Source organism: Pollachius pollachius (genome assembly GCF_949987615.1).
Source record: "Pollachius pollachius genome assembly, chromosome: 9".
Classification (NCBI taxonomy): domain Eukaryota; kingdom Metazoa; phylum Chordata; class Actinopteri; order Gadiformes; family Gadidae; genus Pollachius; species Pollachius pollachius.
Genome location: NC_136942.1, coordinates 12,218,618 through 12,237,640, shown reverse-complemented (window position 1 = coordinate 12,237,640; position 19,023 = coordinate 12,218,618). Strand labels below are relative to the sequence as shown.

The 19,023-nt window shown below is 49.0% G+C and overlaps 3 protein-coding genes across 3 annotated transcripts; all 3 read right to left on the bottom strand.

Annotated features, from left to right (window-relative positions):
* Positions 1-377: 377 nt before the first annotated feature.
* On the bottom strand, positions 378-10,468 carry LOC307080331 (mixed lineage kinase domain-like protein). Its single transcript, XM_079742998.1, has 12 exons — positions 10,392-10,468; positions 8,908-9,243; positions 7,754-7,874; positions 7,521-7,607; positions 6,947-7,118; positions 6,336-6,436; positions 5,268-5,403; positions 4,517-4,601; positions 4,127-4,266; positions 3,904-3,953; positions 3,181-3,324; positions 378-995 (listed from the first exon to the last, which is right to left on the bottom strand). The coding sequence occupies exons 2-12, from the start codon at positions 9,232-9,234 to the stop codon at positions 946-948; spliced, it is 1,413 nt and encodes a 470-aa protein (XP_079599124.1). The 5' UTR covers positions 9,235-9,243; positions 10,392-10,468; the 3' UTR covers positions 378-945.
* LOC307080187 (transmembrane emp24 domain-containing protein 6-like) lies at positions 9,234-14,182 on the bottom strand (the record flags this gene model as incomplete). Its single annotated transcript, XM_079742825.1, has 5 exons — positions 9,234-9,243; positions 11,088-11,272; positions 11,636-11,769; positions 13,684-13,810; positions 13,985-14,182. 5 exons carry the CDS (start codon positions 14,180-14,182, stop codon positions 9,234-9,236), a joined length of 654 nt encoding a protein of 217 aa, XP_079598951.1.
* Positions 14,183-15,163: 981 nt separating this feature from the next.
* LOC307080984 (transmembrane emp24 domain-containing protein 6-like) lies at positions 15,164-18,753 on the bottom strand. The gene is made up of 4 exons (XM_079743980.1): positions 18,452-18,753; positions 17,883-18,009; positions 16,781-16,953; positions 15,164-15,871 (listed from the first exon to the last, which is right to left on the bottom strand). The coding sequence occupies exons 1-4, from the start codon at positions 18,668-18,670 to the stop codon at positions 15,638-15,640; spliced, it is 753 nt and encodes a 250-aa protein (XP_079600106.1). The 5' UTR covers positions 18,671-18,753; the 3' UTR covers positions 15,164-15,637.
* Positions 18,754-19,023: the final 270 nt, after the last annotated feature.

The following is a 19,023-nucleotide window of genomic DNA, read 5'->3' as shown; positions in this document are numbered from 1 at the left end:
GTGTGTGTGTGTGTGTGTGTGTGTGTGTGTGTGTGTGTGTGTGTGTGTGTGTGTGTGTGTGTGTGTGTGTGTGTGTGTGTGTGTGTGTGTGTGTGTGTGTGTGTGTGTGTGTGTGTGTGTGTGTGTGTGTGTGTGTGTGTGTGTGTGTGTGTGTGTGTGTGTGTGTGTGTGTGCGTGCGTGCGTGCGTGCGTGCGTGCGTGCGTGCGTGCGTGAGAGACAAAGAGAGAGAGGGAGAAAGACAGAGAGAGAGACAGAAATAGAGAGAGAGAGAGGGACAGACAGAGAGAGTGAGGGAGACGGAGAGAGAGAGAGCATGTGAAGGTGTTCTGTATGATTCACAACATTAGAAAGAATAAAAGATCATTCCAAACTTACGAATGGTTGAAGTTTTATTTATGAAGACAGCAACCCAACTAGCCCAGCATGCTGTAAGACTTGTTTCACCAAATAACAATATAATAATATCATATAATAATATAATATCAGTGCAGTACTGAAGTAGAAATATTGGCCTTTCCGTATTGTATGGATATATTTTGGGCGTAAATATATTTGTAATTTGGTTAGCTATGAAGTTATTATGAACACCATCCTTATTAAGGTACTAACATCATTATCATAAAAAAAAACTCAACTTCAAACACCACCGTTACCATACACCCTCATCCTGATACACCAATTAACACCATCATCGCCACACACCCTCATCATCAAACAACCTCAACATCAAATCCCATCATCCTCAAATACGCTCATCATTAAACACCATCATCATCAAACACCACCATCAAATCACAACCAACATTCCCGAGTGTGCAACATTGTTACGGCGAAGCTTGGAGATCAGGGTTAGACTCTTCACACTCTTCTCCCAGACGTTAACATGTCTCTCTCCTCTTCCAGAAGTTAACTTGTCTCACTCTTCTCCCAGACGTTAACTTGTCTCACTCCCCTTCCAGCTCGTCCACAACTCTGCGCAGTTTATCGACCAACACTAGAGACAGAAAACAGATCTGTAAGTAAAGAATCACCCTTTAACCAGTAGTATGTATATGGTACTGGCAGTATGTTGGTACTTTTGTGCTACTGTGGTGGTACAATGGTGGTACTGTGTTACTATGGTGGTACTGTGGTACTATGGTTGTTCTATTGTGGTACTATGGTTTTATTGATGTGGTACTGTGGTACTATTGCCCCTTTTCCACTGACAGTACCAGCTCAACTGGCCACGACTTAGCGTAGCATGACTTGGTTTGGTTCCAGGCACGTCATATTTCCATCTAGAAAGTACCTCTTCAACGTGGGCGGGTCGTGGTATAGACAAACCATGGTAAAGATACCATCTATACCACGGTTTCTATACCGTGGTATGAATGGTATGTATACCACAGTTTCTATTCCACGGTATAGATGGTATAAATCCAAATGGTATAGATGGTATCTATAACATGTTTCTATAACACAGCATACAGTGGGGCAAAAAGGTATTTAGTCAGCCACCAATTGTGCAAGTTCTCCCACTTAAAAAGATGAGAGAGGTCTGTAATTTTCATCATAGGTATACCTCAGCTATGAGAGACAAAATGAAAAAAAAAAAATCTAGAAAACCACATTGTCTGATTTTTAAAGAATTTATTTGCAAATTATGGTGGAAAATAAGTATTTGGTCAATAACAAACCAGCAAGATTTCTGGCTGTCACAGACCTGTAACTTCTTCTTTAAGAGGCTCCTCTGTCCTCCACTCATTACCTGTATTAATGGCACCTGTTTGAACTCCTTATCAGTATAAAAGACACCTGTCCACAACCTCAAACAGTCACACTCCAAACTCCACTATGGCCAAGACCAAAGAGCTGTCAAAGGACACCAGAAACACAATTGTAGACCTGCACCAGGCTGGGAAGTCTGAATCTGCAATAGGTAAGCAGCTTGGTGTGAAGAAATCAACTGTGGGAGCAATTATTAGGAAATGGAATACATACAAGACCACTGATAATCTCCCTCAATCTGGGGCTCCACGCAAGATCTCACCCTGTGGGGTCAAAATGATCACAAGAACGGTGAACAAAAATCCCAGAACCACACGGGGGGACCTAGTGAATGACCTCCAGAGAGCTGGGACCAAAGTAACAAAGGCTACCATCACTAACACACTACGCCGCCAGGGACTAAAATCCTGCAGTGCCAGACGTGTCCCCCTGCTAATGCCAGTGCATGTCCGGGCCCGTTTGAAGTTTGCTAGAGAGCATTTGGATGATCCAGAACAGGATTGGGAGGATGTCAGATGAAACCAAAATAGAACTTTTTGGTAAAAACTCAACTCGTTGTGTTTGGAGGAGAAAGAATGCTGAGTTGCATCCAAAGAACACCATACCTACAGTGAAGCATGGGGGTGGAAACATCATGCTTTGGGCCTGTTTTTCTGCCAAGGGACCAGGACGTCTGATCCGTGTGACGGAAAGAATGAATGGGGCCATGTATCGTGAGATTTTGAGTGAAAACCTCCTTCCATCAGCAAGGGCACTGAAGATGAAACGTGGCTGGGTCTTTCAGCATGACAATGACCCCAAACACACCGCCCGGGCAACGAAGGAGTGGCTTCGTAAGAAGCATTTCAAGGTCCTGGAGTGGCCTAGCCAGTCTCCAGATCTCAACCCCGTAGAAAATCTTTGGAGGGAGTTGAAAGTCTGTGTTGCCCAGCAAAGGCCCAAAAACATCACTGCTCTAGAGGAGATCTGCATGGAGGAATGGGCCAAAATACCAGCAGCAGTGTGTGAAAACCTTGTAAAGACTTACAGAAAACGTTTGACCTCTGTCATTGCCAACAAAGGGCATGTAACAAAGTATTGAGATGACCTTTTGTTATTGACCAAATACTTATTTTCCACCATAATTTGCAAATAAATTCTTTAAAAATCAGACAATGTGATTTTCTAGATTTTTTTTTTTTCATTTTGTCTCATAGCTGAGGTATGAGACGTATGATTGATCTACGATCAATCATACGATATGATGAAAATTACAGGCCTCTCATCTTTTTAAGTGGGAGAACTTGCACAATTGGTGGCTGACTAAATACTTTTTTGCCCCACTGTATATGGTATCTATACTGTGGTATATATGGTATCTACTCTATACCACGGTATAGAGGGTATCTATACTGTGGTATGCTGCTCACCTCCAGCTGAAGGTCTGTGGAAGTCATCTAAGGAGCGACAGGCGTCGATGAGTGTCCTCAGAGCTGGGGGGCAGTCGTCTGGCAGACGCTCTAAAACCTTCTCCTTTATCACTTTGTTGAAGATGTCATGACGAGTCGAGCAATCTGAACACAGCCTCCCAAATAAGAGGAACCCGTTAGCGTATCAGCCTTGAGTCAGAGTGAGGATTATGATTAGATATATGATTAGATTTACAATCATATGATTAGATACACGATCATATGATTAGATTTATGATCATATGATTAGATCTACGATCATACGATTAGATATACGATCATACGATTAGATATACGATCATACGATTAGATATATAATCATACGATTAGATATATGATCATACGATTAGATATACGATCATATGATTAGATATACGCTCATACGATTAGATATATGATCATACGATTGGATATATGATCATATGATTAGATTTACGATCATATGATTAGATACACGATCATATGATTAAATACACGATCATATGATTAGATATATGATCATATGATTAAATACACGATCATATGATTAGATATACGATCATATGATTAGATTTATGATCATATGATTAGATATATGATCATATGATTAGATATATGATCATGTGATTCGATTTATGATCATATATCTTGTTCTTCGATAGATGTGTTGGAGGTGGTGCAGATTTTTGGAACATCAACTTTTACCTTCAAAAGGTTTCTTGCGTGTTGCAATTTCCCACAAGACAATCCCAAAGCTGCAAAAGAATACAGAATAAAGAATACAGATTTAGAGTTTGGTAAGGTCATTGAAAAAGACAGACTGCAGCTGTGATAAAGGACAGACTGTAGGTTTGATATAAGATAGACAGTAGCTGTGACAGAGGACAGACTGTAGCTTTGATATAAGATAGACAGTAGCTGTGATCACCTGTAAATCTCACACTTCTTGTTGTAGACGTGGTTGAGGTTCTGGAGCTGCTGGGGAGAGCAGTACCGTAGCGAGCTGGTCTGCCCGTCGGACCTCCTCCTCAGAGACGTCTCCGTCTTCGCCAGCTCTAGACCCCCCAGCTGAAATCCAACACTTGGTCACCCTCTCACCTTCTCCCTCTCAACTTCTCCCTCTCACACTCTCACCCTTTCACCTTCACCCTCTCACCCTCTCACCTTCACTCTCACCTTCACCCTCTCACTCTCTCACCTTCACTCTCACCCTTTCACGTTCCCCTCTCACCCTCTCACCTTCAACTTCTCACCTTCCCTTCTCATCCTCTCACCTTCACTCTCGCACCCTCTCACCTTCACTCTCTCACCCTCTCACCTTCACTCTGTATCCCTCGGCAACGAGGAACTTGCTGCTGTTGATGCAGCCGTGAACCTTGGACTTGTCCTCTGTCTGGTGGAGGCTGTGGGACGTAACCATGGAAACACAATCAGTCAGCAACTGGACGGTCCAGGATCCATAGAGAGGGGACTGATGGAATATGTAAGGGATACTGTATAGAACGCCGGTCATTATCGGGAAATAAGCCCCGACAGGGTGAACCAGGGCGAATGTCTTGCTTCCCCCTGAAAGGCTTATTTTCGATAATGACCGGCGTCTATACATTATCCCGCTTATTGCACGGCTACTTGCCAAAACAAAAAAATATCTTCACATGGTGTGGTGTCTTTTTACAATTTATTTGTAAACATTCGTAGTGTTGGTCAGCAGAGAAATAGTTTGCCAAAGACGTTGACTTCTCCTACAAACCGAATACGCTGGGGTTGATAAGTTACCGGGCTACTTGCGGAGTGATACAAAAGACGTGAATCAGAGGCAAAAAATCCACTTTCCTTGACAGCGGTCAATATATGCTCTCCCTACTGGCTAACCCTCCAGCTCCCTACTGTCTATCCCTCCAGCTCCCTACTGTCTATCCCTCCACCTCCCTACTGTCTATCCCTCCACCTCCCTACTGTGTAACCCTCCACCTCCCTACTGTCTAACCCTCCACCTCCCTACTGTCTAACCCTCCACCTCCCTACTGTCTATCCCTCCACCTCCCTACTGTCTAACCCTCCATACCGACCGGTAGAGGCCCCGGGCAGCGTCCAGGCTCATGCCAGCCCGGCGGGACCAGGTCAGGGCCCGGGGGCTGTCCAGGACCTGACGGAGACTCCCCTTCTCACAGTACTCCATGACTATCAGGAAGGTGGGCGACGGCCCTGCAGACACACAGCATGCTGGGTAAACTCTATGCTGGGGTCTACCTAGTCCTAGCTCAGAAGGCCCTTGCTCTAGGGTTAGGGTCTAGCCCTAGCTCTAGGGTTAGGGTCTAGCACTAGCTCTAAGGTTAGGGTCAGGGTCTAGCCCTAGCTCTAGGGTTAGGGTCTAGCCCTAGATCTAGGGTTAGGGTCTAGCCCTAGCTCTAGGGTTAGGGTCTATCCCTAGCTCTAGTGTTAGGGTCAAGCCCTAGCTCTAGCCCCATTTCTAGGGTTAGGGTCTAGCCCTATCTCTAGGGTTAGGGTCAGGGTCTAGCCCTAGCTCTAGGGCTAGGGTCTAGCCCTAGCTCTAGGGTTAGGGTCTAGCCCTAGATCTAGGGTTAGGGTCAGGGTCTAGCCCTAGCTCTAGGGCTAGGGTCTAGCCCTAGCTCTAGGGTTAGGGTCTAGCCCTATCTCTAGGGTTAGGGTCATGGTCTAGCCCTAGCTCTAGGGCTAGGGTCTAGCCCTAGCTCTAGGGTTAGGGTCTAGCCCTAGCTCTAGGGTTAGGGTCTAGCCCTATCTCTAGGGTTAGGGTCTAGCCCTATCTCTAGGGTTAGGGTCTAGCCCTAGCTCTAGGGTTAGGGTCAGGGTCTAGCCCTATCTCTAAGGTTAAGGTCTAGCCCTATCTCTAGGGTTAGGGTCTAGCCCTAGCTCTAGGGTCACGGTCTAGCCCTAGCTCTAGGGTTAGGGTCTAGCCCTAGCTCTAGGGTTAGGGTCAGGGTCTAGCCCTAGATCTAGGGTTAGGGTCAGGGTCTAGCCCTAGCTCTAGGGTTAGGGTCTAGTCCTACCTCTAGGGTTAGGGTCTAGCCCTAGCTCTAGGGTTAGGGTCTAGCCCTAGCTATAGGGTTAGGGTCAGGGTCTAGCCCTAGCCTACAGGCAGATGCTCTGGTCTTTACCGTTCTCGTCCTGGACACAGATGCCGAACATCCGCAAGATATTGGGGGACTCGAAGCGCCGCATGGTCTCTACCTCCTTATGGAAAACCCTCTGAACGTCGCTATGGAAACACACAGAAACAGAGACATAGAAACACACAAAGACAGAGACATAAAAACAGAGAAGTAGAAACACAGAAACACAGAGGCATAGAAACAGAACAGATAGAACATGGTAGAAGAGATAAAAAATAAGTGTGAACCAAGCGAACGATTATGATATTTAAAATGATTCAATTATAATTTTGTGTAGTGTAGGGTGTAGTATTTATTTAATAGTGTGTACTGACTCTAATGTGTTTCCTCGTGTTGATTAGTATTTGTAGCGTGTACTGACTAGTTACGCTAGGGTTAGTCAGTGTGTATTGACTAGTGACGTTAGGGTTATTCAGTGTCTAGTGACTAGTTAATGTTAATAAGCGGTCCTACTGAGAGGAGGTGGAGGCGGTGGAGGTGAAGGTTAGTTAGTGTCTAGTGACTAGTGATGGATAGGGTTAGTCAGTGTGGAGTGACTCGTGACGTTAGGGTTAGTCAGTGTGTAGTGACTAGTTAGGGGTAGTTAGCGGTCCTACTGCGGTGAGGTGGAGTTGGTGTTGGTGAAGCGTTTGATGGCTACGGTGAACTTGTTGTATTCTCCCCTGTAGACCTCTGAGGTCGACGAGGTCATGAAGGGCTTGGTTTCATAGGTCAACTCGTCTGCTGCGATCACCCTGATGTCCTGATTCACCATCCTGGGTTTACTGACTGTAAACACACACACATGCACGCACACACACACAACCATACACATGAACGCACACACACACAACCACGCACATGCACGCACACAAACATCCACACAGTAGACAGCGGTCAGTAAACAGACAGACAGACAGACAGACAGACAGACAGGCAGGCTGACAGACAGACAGACAGACAGAGAGACAGACGGACAGACAAGCTGACAGGCTAACAAGCAGACAAACACACAGACAGACAGACAGGCTGTCAGGCCAACAGGCAGACCGACAGACAGACAGACAGACAGACAGACAGACAGACAGACAGACAGACAGACAGACAGACAGACAGGCAGGCTGACTGACAGGCAGGCAGGCAGGCAGGCTGACAGACAGACAAACAGACAGACAGACAGACAGGTCTTACTGGTCTCGATCAGAGTCTCTACTGTGCCCCGGAGCTCCTTGACTTCTTCCTTTGTGGCGTTCGCAGTCTCCTGAGTGGCCTCGAGGACTGGAGGAGAGGAGAGACCTGGTTACCGTGGCGACCCATCCCTTGGTGACGAGGGCCTGGTGACCGTGGCGACCCACCCCCTGGGGACGAGGGCCTGGTTACCGTGGCGACCCCACCCCCTGTTTACCGTGCCGCCCGGGTCTTACTCTGCCGGAAGTGGCGGGCGTCGTCCTGATGGTCGGCCTGGTCCTCGGCGCGGCGCCGGGCCTCCTCGAAGGCAGACCGGGAGGAGTGGCTCTGCTCCACCTGGAGGGCCAGAGACAGCATCTGGGGAGGAGAGGGAGGGTTAGACAGTACAGACAGGGAGGGTTAGACAGTACAGAGACAGCACCTGGGGAGGAGAGGGAGGGTTAGACAGTACAGACAGGGAGGGTTAGACAGTACAGAGACAGCACCTGGGGAGGAGAGGGAGGGTTAGACAGTACAGACAGGGAGGGTTAGACAGTACAGAGATGGAGGGTTAGACAGTACAGAGAGGGAGGGTTAGACAGTACAGAGGCAGCACCTGGGGAGGAGAGGGAGGGTTAGACAGTAAAGACAGGGAGGGTTAGACAGTACAGAGAGGGAGGGTTAGACAGTACAGAGACAGCACCTGGGGAGGAGAGGGAGGGTTAGACAGTACAGACAGGGAGGGTTAGACAGTACAGAGACAGCACCTGGGGAGGAGAGGGAGGGTTAGACAGTACAGAGAGGGAGGGTTAGACAGTACAGAGGCAGCACCTGGGGAAGAGAGGGAGGGTTAGACAGTACAGACAGGGAGGGTTAGACAGTACAGAGAGGGAGGGTTAGACAGTACAGAGAGGGAGGGTTAGACAGTACAGAGACAGCACCTGGGGAGGAGAGGGAGGGTTAGACAGTACAGAGAGGAAGGGTTAGACAGTACAGAGAGGGAGGGTTAGACAGTACAGAGAGGGAGGGTTAGACAGTACAGAGAGGGAGGGTTAGACAGTACAGAGAGGGAGGGTTAGACAGTACAGAGAGGGAGGGTTAGACAGTACAGAGAGTGAGGAGAGGGAGGGTTAGACAGTACAGAGTGGGAGGGTTAGACAGTACAGAGAGGGAGGGTTAGACAGTACAGAGACAGGTCATTAAGCAGCAGGGAGGGTTAGACAGTACAGAGACAGGTCATTAGGAAGCATGTAGGGGTTGGACAGTACTTAGACAGGTCACTATGGAGCAGGTAGGGGTAAGACAGCACAAATAGAGGTCATAAGGAGCAGGTAGGGGTTAGACAGTACAGAGACAGGTCAGGTAGGGCTTAGACAGTACAGAGACAGGTCAGGTAGGGGTTAGACAGTACCTGGTAGGCGTCGTTGAGCCTGTCGTTGACGTCGGCGAAGTCCTCCCCCAGCTGATATGCCCGTGCCAGCCGCTTCAGGAAGCGGGCGTCGGTGTACTTCCTGATCAAGTCCTCAGCCAACCGGAGCGTCAGCTGCAGCTTCTCCAGCCCCGCCTCCACGTTGGCGGGGTCAGCAGTGGAAGCCCCGCCCCCCAAGGCGGTCACCAGCCCCGCCAGCTCCCGGACGCGCTCGGCCACGCGCTCACAGCGCTTCCTGTTGGCCTGGACCTCCCCCACCAGATGGTAGATGGAGGTGGCCAGGCCCAGGATGGGCTCGATGGCCTCCATCAACTACACCTGGGGTCAGAGGTCATTCACTCATCATTCAGATTTAGAATATTGATTTTTAATATGGAAAGGGTCCACAGGGGGCGCTATAACTCAAACCTCTACAGCTGTGACCACAGGGGGCGCTCTAACTCAAACCTTTAGTGAAGAGAGACACGCCCTGTTTTATATTAAGATAAATGCGACGATTCAAATGAGTCGCTATTGTTCAATTAATCCCAAATCCGCTTCAGAGACATCAAGGACCTCAGGTCATGTGGAAGGCTTTGATATCACAGGTAGACAGAGGTCAAATTAAAAGGACCACTGATGTTTTTAGAATGGGATTCAATGGGGAAAAACGCTGACCTCTACCATTGAACTCCTCTGAGTTGCCAAAGTTGGCACATGTATGGAATCCGCACATAGGCTGGGGTCCAGAAGTACAACTTCAGCGACAGGGGGCACCATAACTCAGACCAGCCCATCAACCAATCATTGGCCGGCTTCAAATCTGCCCGGGGACCTGAAACTGTGCGATCTGCTCATTTGCTTTGCTAGCATTAGCATGTCAGCCTGTTCAGGAATATTACGACGAGTTGGCTCACGCAACCACACGCATTGTCTTCGGAAAATGTGCATGCAGCGACATGTCGGGTACACAATGAAGCCACAGCAGACACTAAAGGAGCCAGGGATAGGGTTGGGGTTAGGGTTAGCTAACCCTAACTCTCAGGGTTAGGGTAAGGGTTAGTTAACCCTAACTCAGTACCTACAGCCTGACATGCAAATCAAGTCATGTGACAAGAAGTCAGCACATGGCTGGCTCAGCAGGAATCCTGACGTACTCCCCAGAAGCCCGGAAATGCTCCAGTAATAATGTTCCCGGTAGAACCACCTCTGCTATGGAGGACACTGGGAGCCGTCCAGTTCAAACACATCACTCACACTGGGAGCTGCCCAGTTCAACCATATCTCTCACACACACGTTAAAATAACCTTGAGTCATAAATTCAACACCAAGAGGAGGAAGTGAAATATGGACAGGAAACAGGGGTGTTTATGGCCAGGAGTATGTGTTTGTCAGTGTGTGTGTGTGTGTGTCTGTGTGCTTCTGTGTACCAGTTTGCGTGTGTGTGTGTGTGCTCCTGTGTACCTGCGTGCGTGTGTGTGTTTACCTGTCGTTGGTGTGGAGCGAGATAGAGGCTGCGGTCTTTTCAGGATCTGTAATCACTGAACACTGCCTCTCTTCCTGTACAACGCCTCTAAGCCCCTCCCCCTCAGGACACACCACCTTGTGGGTGATTTGATAAGAGGATGGTGGTGGTGCTGACTCACACTCTCTCTCTCACTCACACACACACACACACACAAACTGGCACACACAGACACACACAAACTTACAAGTAGACACACATACATACACAATCGGACACACAGACACACACACACGCACACACACACACACACACACACACACACTTAGACAGACACAAACAAAAAAAACACATACAGACACACACTCAACACACACATACACATCTACATTAAGACACACACAATGTTGTATATTTAATGATTTTATTATCGTCTGGAGGGATTTTAAGTAATCAGACGAAGGAGGAATAGACTCGTGACAAAGCTGCTGACTCAGGAACCCTCTGACCGTAATGTATTCACCCCTGTCCTCTACTGCCTAACCCTAACCCTGGCCTCTACTGCCTAACCCTAACTGTGTGTGCGTGTGTGTTTGTGTCTCAGCAGCGTATCTTGTGTGTGTGTATGTGTGTGTGTGTGTGTGTCTCAGCAGCGTGTCGTGTGTGTGTGTGTGTGTGTCTCAGCAGCGTGTCTTGTGTGTGTGGGTGATGAAGAGCCTTCTGAGGAAGAGGAGCTGCAGGGGTCCGGCGGTCAGGATGACGAGGGTCTGGCCGAGGCTCCACCAGCTGACGTAGTCCCGGGTGGAGTCCAGCAGGTGGAGGTCGCCCCCCCGCCGCGCCCGGGCGTGGGAATAGAACCTCCAAATGTGGAACACCGCGGTCTGCAGTCGCACCACGCTGCCCTGATGACCAATCACATGCTAGTACTGTCCTGAGAACCAATCACACGCTAGTACTGCCCTGAGAACCAATCACACGCTAGTACTTTTCTGAGAGCCAATCACACACTAGTACTGCTCTGAGAACCAATCACAGTACATACAGACATAGTACTACGTCCGTACTGTAGTACTTCATCAGTGCTGTCTTAATGTAGTACTACATATATACTGTAGGTACTACATCTATACTTTAGTACTACATCAGTACTGTGTCAGTACTGTGGTACTACATCAGTACTGTAGTACTATATCAGTGATGTGTTAGTACTGTAGTACTATATCAGTACTGTGTCAGTACAGTAGTACTACCAGCAGTATATCTACCTGCATGTTGAGCAGAGAGCTGTTGACCCCGTTGACCTCCGTGACCTCTTGACCTCCGTACACGACCCCAAAGTTCAGGAAGACCCGAACCGCCCCAAGCCGGTTCTGGTTCCCCAAACACATCTGGTAGAACCCTGAACACAGGGAGAATAGTGTACGACATAGGGACCAGATTAGTGCATGACATAGGGAACCAGATTAGTGCACGACATAGGGAACCAGATAAGTGCGCAACATAGGGAACCAGATTAGTGTTATATATAGGGAACCAGAATAGTGCATGACATAGAGAACCAGATTGGTGCACGAAATAGGGAACCAGATTAGTGCACTACATAGGGAATCAGATTAGTGTGCAACATAGGGAACCAGATAAGTGCATGACATAGGGAACCAGGATAGTGCACTATATAGGAATCACCAGGTGTGGAAAATAGATTTGATTGTAGGGTTTAGCTAAGGCTGCCTGAGCTTGTATCTGCACTTAAGGGCTAGCTATTAGCCGTTATTCTTAAGGGCTAGCCATTAGCTGCTCTTAAGGGCTGGTAATTAGCTGTTCTTCTTAAAGTCTAGCCATTAGCTGTTCTTCCTAAGGGCTAGCCATTATATGTTATTCTTAAGGGCTAGTCATTATATGTTCTTCTTAAGGTCTAGCCATTATCTGTTCTTCTTAAGGTCTAGTCATTAGCTGTTTTTCTTAAGGGCTCCTCCCCTGGACGTCTCGAGCAACATCCTGCCATCCTACCACCCTCATCAACTCTTCCTTCACTTCAGGTCTTATTCAAGCAAGCTTCAAGACTGCCAGAATAAAGCCGCTCCTCAAGAAATCGACCCTTGACACCACCGACATCCAGAACTATGGACTGATATATCTTCTTTCATCTCTTTCTAAAATTCTGGATTGTGTCATCTTCAAACAACTGTCCTCCTATCTCTCACACAACAATCTGCTTGACCCTCATCAGTCAGGCTTCAAGAAGGCACACTCCACTGAGACTGCTCCCCTCGCGGTGACTGAGTCACTCCCTGCTGCCGGAGCCTCATCCCTCTCATCGGTTCTCTTTCTCCTCGACCTCGTAGCGTTCGACAATGTGAACGGCCAGATCCTCCTCGCCACTCGCATGGGTTATCCTAGCGATTGTTAGTGCCTGTTTATATCGCTGTACCGACAGTGATATTTTTGTTTGATTCTCTTTCTTCTGACAAATGTACTTATTGTAATGTACTTTGGATAAAAAAATCTGCATAATTCCCTGAATGTTCATGTAACAGTGAACTACATAGAGAACCAGAATAGTGCACTATATAGGGAACCAGAGTAGTGAACTATACTTAACACCAATATAGTGTACTATATAGGGAACCAGAATAGTGCACTTTACTGACCACCATTATAGTTTATGTTACGTGCCCCGCTAGGGGAAGGGGTGGCAACATAAAACCAGATGTCTTTCGTTGACTTAAAGTTGTTTATTCAACCCGGATCTTGGGGTAATCAATGAAACACAAACAGAGGAGGAAAAACTACAAAAGGAAAAGGGCCAACGAAAAGCTCCCCAAAATACACGAGTGGAACAGCACCCCTGCGCCTAGTGTTCCTAAACAAAGGTGTAACTGCGTGTCGGTTTTCGATAACGTCTAACAAACTTTCCCTAGGCCCAGTTCCTAGGTAGCTAACAAGAGCCTCAATCAAGTAACAAAAGAAAGCATTTCAAGACCTAAATCGCAAGCTGCAAATCCGAGACAAGCAGCCGCGAATGTTGAGCTCGCCCAACTTTTATCTTCCTCGGATCCTCGGCTTTCCGATGCAGCAACCAATCACGTCCGGGGAAAGGCACATCAAAATTAACATAATGGTAAACAAATCACATGCAGGGAAAAGCACATGGTCATCTGCATGGCCATCGACAAACGGAGGATTTTACCCATGAGGGCGGGGCGTCGGTCCGCAACCGTAAGAGTGTACCATTTAGGGAACCAGAATAGTGCACTATACTGACCACCAATAAAGGGAATTATATAGAGAGCTACATAGGGAGAGAGTGTACCTGTGGTTTGGGTCTCGAAGTGGATTTGACCTATGACCTGGTAGGAGGAAGATATGAGGGAGCCGTCTGGAGACAGAACCCTCACAGCCAATCGGTGATCAGACGCCATCCCAGTCACCCACTGGACCTACACACACACACACACACAGGTCACCCACTGGACCTACACACACACACACACATACACACGCACACACACACACTCACCCACTGAACCTTCACACACACACACACACACAGGTCACACACAGACAGACCCATGCACACAGGTCACCTTACCAGTATTCCCAGTTACACCCACCATGTGGTCCAGGTAGAAGTTTCCGCTCTGGTGGGCAAAATGCCAGAAACATTCCTGTGTGGCCGCGGGGACCACCAGGGCGAAGTCGTAGCGGTCCGCCCCCCTGAACCCCCCCCCCCCAGACCCGCCAAGCCCTGGCTCCGACTTCTGGGCCTGCAACCAATCAGCAGCCAGCAGCAGCAGCAGCAGGACCTGCATCCTCTTCTGGTCTACGTCTAGTGGTCTACTGGTCCAGACCCTGGTCTACTGGAGCCTGGTCTGTCTGCTCCACCAGGAGGTCTGTCTGCTCCACCAGGAGGTCTGTCTGCTCACCAGGAGGTCTGCTGGTCTGTCTGCTCCACCAGGAGGTCTGTCTGCTCACCAGGAGGTCTGTCTGCTCCACCAGGAGGTCTGCTGGTCTGTTTGCTCCACCAGGAGGTCTGTCTGCTCACCAGGAGGTCTGCTGGTCTGTCTGCTCCACCAGGAGGTCTGCTGGTCTGTCTGCTCCACCAGGAGGTCTGTCTGCTCCACCAGGAGGTATGTCTGCTTCACCAGGAGGTGTGTCTGCTCCACCAGGAGGTCTACTGGTCTGTCTGCTTCACCAGGAGGTCTGTCTGCTCCACCAGGAGGTCTGCTGGTCTGTCTGCTCCACCAGGAGGTCTGTCTGCTCCACCAGGAGGTCTGCTGGTCTATCTGCTTCACCAGGAGGTCTGTCTGCTCCACCAGGAGGGGTGCTTATCTGAGGAGGTCCTTGAGGAACCTTGAGACTGATTCCAGCTCAGAGGAAATGATTAACCAGCCGTCAACTGGAAGCTCTGACCTCCAGGGCTAGGAGCTCTGCCCCTTCAGGGCTGGCTCCACGCCTGGTTCAGAGGAGATAAAAAGTTCTGCTCTGAGTGTCCTCACAAACCAGGTGATCCGTCTCACTTCAACCACAAACCAGGTGATCCGTCTCACTTTAACCACAAACCAGTTGATCCAGTCTCACTTCAACCACAAACCAGTTGATCCGGTCTCACTTTAACCACAAACCAGTTGATCCAGTCTCACTTTATTCAAAAACCAGTAGATCCAGTCTCAATTTATTCACAAACCAGTTGATCCATTCTCAATTTATTCACAAACCAGTAGATCCAGTCTCAATTTATTCACAAACCATGGTCATGATGACAGAACACCCGGATGTCAATCAAATAAAGGAATAAACTCTTCAAAATGTGTTAAATTAAATTTGCAGTCACAACATCTGTTAATCCGACCAGCTCAACGACCAGCTCCTTATTTAACCACTTCATTCGTTTTCATTCCATAGAGGGTTAGTCACTAGGACTTGGGCTGCATCAGGATGCTTCAAGAGTTAGGGTTCGACTTGGGCTGCTGCAAGGAATTAGAGACTAGACAGAGGGAGGGTTGGACCAGGGTTAGGGTCAGACTAGGGCTAGACTAGGGTTAGGGTTGGACTGGGGTTAGGGTTAGACCAGAGTTAGGGTTGGACTAGGGTTAGGGTTAGACTGTGGTTAGGGTGAAACTAGAGTGTGTTAGGGATAGACTGGTGTTGGAGTTAGACTGTGGTTAAGGTGAGACTAGGGTTAGGGTAAGGGTGAGATTAAGGTTAGACTGGGGTTAGGGTGAGACTGGGGTTAGACTGGGGTTAGGGTTAGGCTGGGGTTAGTCTCAGCAGCGTGTTTTTTCCAGGTTGCAGTCCGTCTTGCTGATGAAAAGTCGCTTGAGGAAGAAGAGCTGCAGGTAGCCGGCCCCCAGGATGAGGACGCTCTGCGCGGCCGACCAGCCGGTGACGTAGCGGCCGGCCGCCTGCAGCAGGAAGGAGTCGGCGCTCCGTCGCATGCGGCCCAGGTTGTAGAAGCGGAACATTTGGAAGACGTGCTTCTCCACGCGGTACGACGTCGCCTAGCAACACAAGGGTTAGTCAGCGGTCACCAGGAGGGTTAGGGTTACTCACCAGGAGGGTTAGTCACTAGGAGGGTTAGTCACTAGGAGGGTTAGGGTTGGTCACCAGGAGGGTTAGTCACTAGGAGGGTTAGTCACTAGGAGGGTTAGGGTTGGTCACCAGGAGGGTTAGTCACTAGGAGGGTTACTCACCAGGAGGGTTAGTCACTAGGAGGGTTAGTCACTAGGAGGGTTAGTCACTAGGAGGGTTAGGGTTGGTCACCAGGAGGGTTAGTCACTAGGAGGGTTAGGGTTAGTCACTAGGAGAGTTAGGGTTAGTCACCAGGAGGGTTAGGGTTAGTCACTAGGAGGGTTAGTCACTAGGAGGGTTAGGGTTAGTCACTAGGAGGGTTAGGGTTAGTCACTAGGAGGGTTAGGGTTAGTCACCAGGAGGGTTAGGGTTAGTCACTAGGAGGGTTAGGGTTAGTCACTAGGAGGGTTAGGGTTAGTCACCAAGAGGGTTAGGGTTAGTCACTAGGAGGGTTAGGGTTAGTCAGCGGTCACCAGGAGGGTTAGGGTTAGTTATTAGGAGGGTTAGGGTTAGTCACCAGGGTTAGGGTTAGTCACCAGGAGGGTTAGGGTTAGTCACTAGGAGGGTTAGGGTTAGTCACCAGGAGGGTTAGGGTAAGTCACTAGGAGGGTTAGGGTTAGTCACTAGGAGGGTTAGGGTAAGTCACTAGGAGGGTTAGTAACTAGGAGGGTTAGTCACTAGGAGGGTTGGGGTTAGTCACTAGGAGGGTTAGGGTTAGTCACCAGGAGGGTTAGGGTAAGTCACCAAGAGGGTTAGGGTTAGTCACTAGAAGGGTTAGGGCTAGTCACTAGGAGGGTTAGGGTTAGTCACCAGGGTTAGGGTTTGAGTTCTACTCGTACCTCAATGACAGCCAGAGTGCTGTTCAGCTTTTGACGCGCCTCCTCCTCCTCCTTCTTCTGCTCCTCCTTGGCCCCGCCTGGCGCCTCGCCGTCGTAGGAGACTCCGAAGCTCAGGGAGATCTGCATGGAGCCGAAGCTGTTGTGGAAGTTGTTGAAACACATCTGGTAGAAACCTGGGGACACGGGGACAGGGTTAGAACTGGCTCACCCTCACCCTAACCCTCACCCTTACCCTAACCCTCACCCTTACCCTAACTCTCACCCTCACCCTAGCCCTCATCCTCACCTTCACACTTACCCCTACCCTAACCGTAACACTAACCCTAACCAGTCCCTCCAGAAAAACGCGATTATGCGATCGAATAATTCAACGCATAATCTGCCACGGTCTGCATATTCATGCAGGGGCCGCATTTTTTCAAATATGCTGCACTTTCACCGCATAAATTGCCGAGATCCGCGCAAAATATGCGGGACTTGCATGATTTCATAATCCCCACATTTTCGTTGCAAAAAAGTCACATGTATCTTAGCAGAAAGTTGAAAACTGTTGCGTTTACTTCACACAAGAGCAGCCATTTCCCCCTGTTGCCATGGGAACGTTATGAAGTGACGTAATTACGCGATGTGAACGTCATCGAAAAGCTGCATTTTTCCCAAGTTCCCGCAATTTTTGCAAGTTCCCGCAATTTCGTCGCATAAAATTGCATAAATATGCCGCATATTTCATCGCATTTTTTAAGACAAAATCAAGGATGTTTGGCTGCAACAATCACAAAAAAACACCACATATTTCTGCAGGGACTGCCTCATATTCACCCTAACCGTAACGCTCACCCTAACCATCACCCTAACCCCCTGAGTGACAGAGGGTGAGGGTTAGGCTGAGGTTTAGGTTAGCCCTAACCCTGACCCTAACCCTCATCCTGTGAGTCCCCTGAGGTTGGCCCTGACCCGGGGACAGGAAGACATCCTTAGGATTATGTTGGTTAGCTAGGTATCAGGTTAGAGATGGTAAGTTAGGTATCAGGTTAGAGATGGTCACTTAGCTATCAGGTTAGAGATGGTTAGTTAGGTATCAGGGTAGAGATGGTTAGCTCACCCGTTTCCTCCGTCCTGAAGTCCACCTGACCGGAGGCGTCGTCCACAGTCGACACCAGCAGACTGCTGGGAGAATTCACCGTCACCGAGAGATGGCTGTCATGGCCGACACCCGTCACCCAGAGGACCTGAGGGAGGACAGGGAGAGTCAACCAGAGGAACTGAGGGAGTACAGGGAGAGTCACCCAGAGGACATAGGTAGGGCTAGCTAAGGCTAGGTAGGGCTAGCTAAGGCTAGGTAGGACTAGATAGGATAAGGTAGGACTAGGTAATGCTAGGCAGGGTTAGGTAAGACTAGGTAGGGATAGGTAAGTCTAGTTAGGACTAGGTAAGGCTAGGTAGTGCTAGGTAAGGCTAGGTAGGATTAGGTAAGGCTAGGTAAGATTAGGTAAGGCTAGGTTGGGCTAGGTAGGATTAGGTAAGGCTAGGTAGGGCTAGGGAGGATTAGGTTAGGCTAGGTAAGGCTAGGTAGGGCTAGGGAGGATTAGGTTAGGCTAGGTAGGGCCAGGTAGGGCTAATTAAGGCTAGGTAGGATTAGGTAAGGCTAGGTAGGGCTAGGTAAGGCCTTACCTGGAAGCTGAGGTAGAAGGTCTCTCCCTGGTGGGCGAAGTGCCAGAAGCAGTCCTGCCCGGAGCCGTGGAGGACCAGGGAGAAGTCGTACTGGTCCTGGCCCCAGAACAGGTCCTGGTCCGCCATGCCCGGGTTCAAGTCTTTTGAGGGTCCAGGACTGGCAGGACCCACCAGGACCAGGACCAGCACGAGGAGACCCGAGGGGAGCTGGGGAGCCATACTGGAGGTCTACTACTAGTGCTAGTTAATTCTACTAGTACTCGTACTAGACTATTGCTGTCAACTGTCGTCTAACTGGTCTCTAACCGGTCGGTAACTGGTCTCTAACCAGTCTCTAAATGGTCCTACTGGCCCTCTGCTCGTTCCCTCTTCCGACTGGCAGCACTGGAGACGAGCTGATGATTGACCTGCTGGGAACATCTGGTCCACTCTCACACACACAATCTCTCTCTTACACAGTCTGAGAGAGAGTGTGAGTGAGTGACTATAGGCAACCACACACACACACACACACACACACACACACACACACACACACACACACACACACACACACACACACACACACACAC

Excerpts from the sequence above, each read along its gene's own strand:
- LOC307080331 (XM_079742998.1), bottom strand. The coding sequence starts at position 9,234 with ATGGAGGCCATCGAGCCCATCCTGGGCCTGGCCACCTCCATCTACCAT. Across the intron at positions 5,404-6,335 it reads CTGTGTCCAGGACGAGAACG|GGCCGTCGCCCACCTTCCTG; the intron begins GTAAAGACCAGA and ends GTGTGTCTGCAG. Across the intron at positions 3,325-3,903 it reads ACGCAAGAAACCTTTTGAAG|ATTGCTCGACTCGTCATGAC; the intron begins GTAAAAGTTGAT and ends GGCTGTGTTCAG.
- LOC307080984 (XM_079743980.1), bottom strand. The coding sequence starts at position 18,670 with ATGGCTCCCCAGCTCCCCTCGGGTCTCCTCGTGCTGGTCCTGGTCCTG. Across the intron at positions 16,954-17,882 it reads CTTCAGGACGGAGGAAACGG|GTTTCTACCAGATGTGTTTC; the intron begins GTGAGCTAACCA and ends CCGTGTCCCCAG. Across the intron at positions 15,872-16,780 it reads GCACTCTGGCTGTCATTGAG|GCGACGTCGTACCGCGTGGA; the intron begins GTACGAGTAGAA and ends TTGTGTTGCTAG.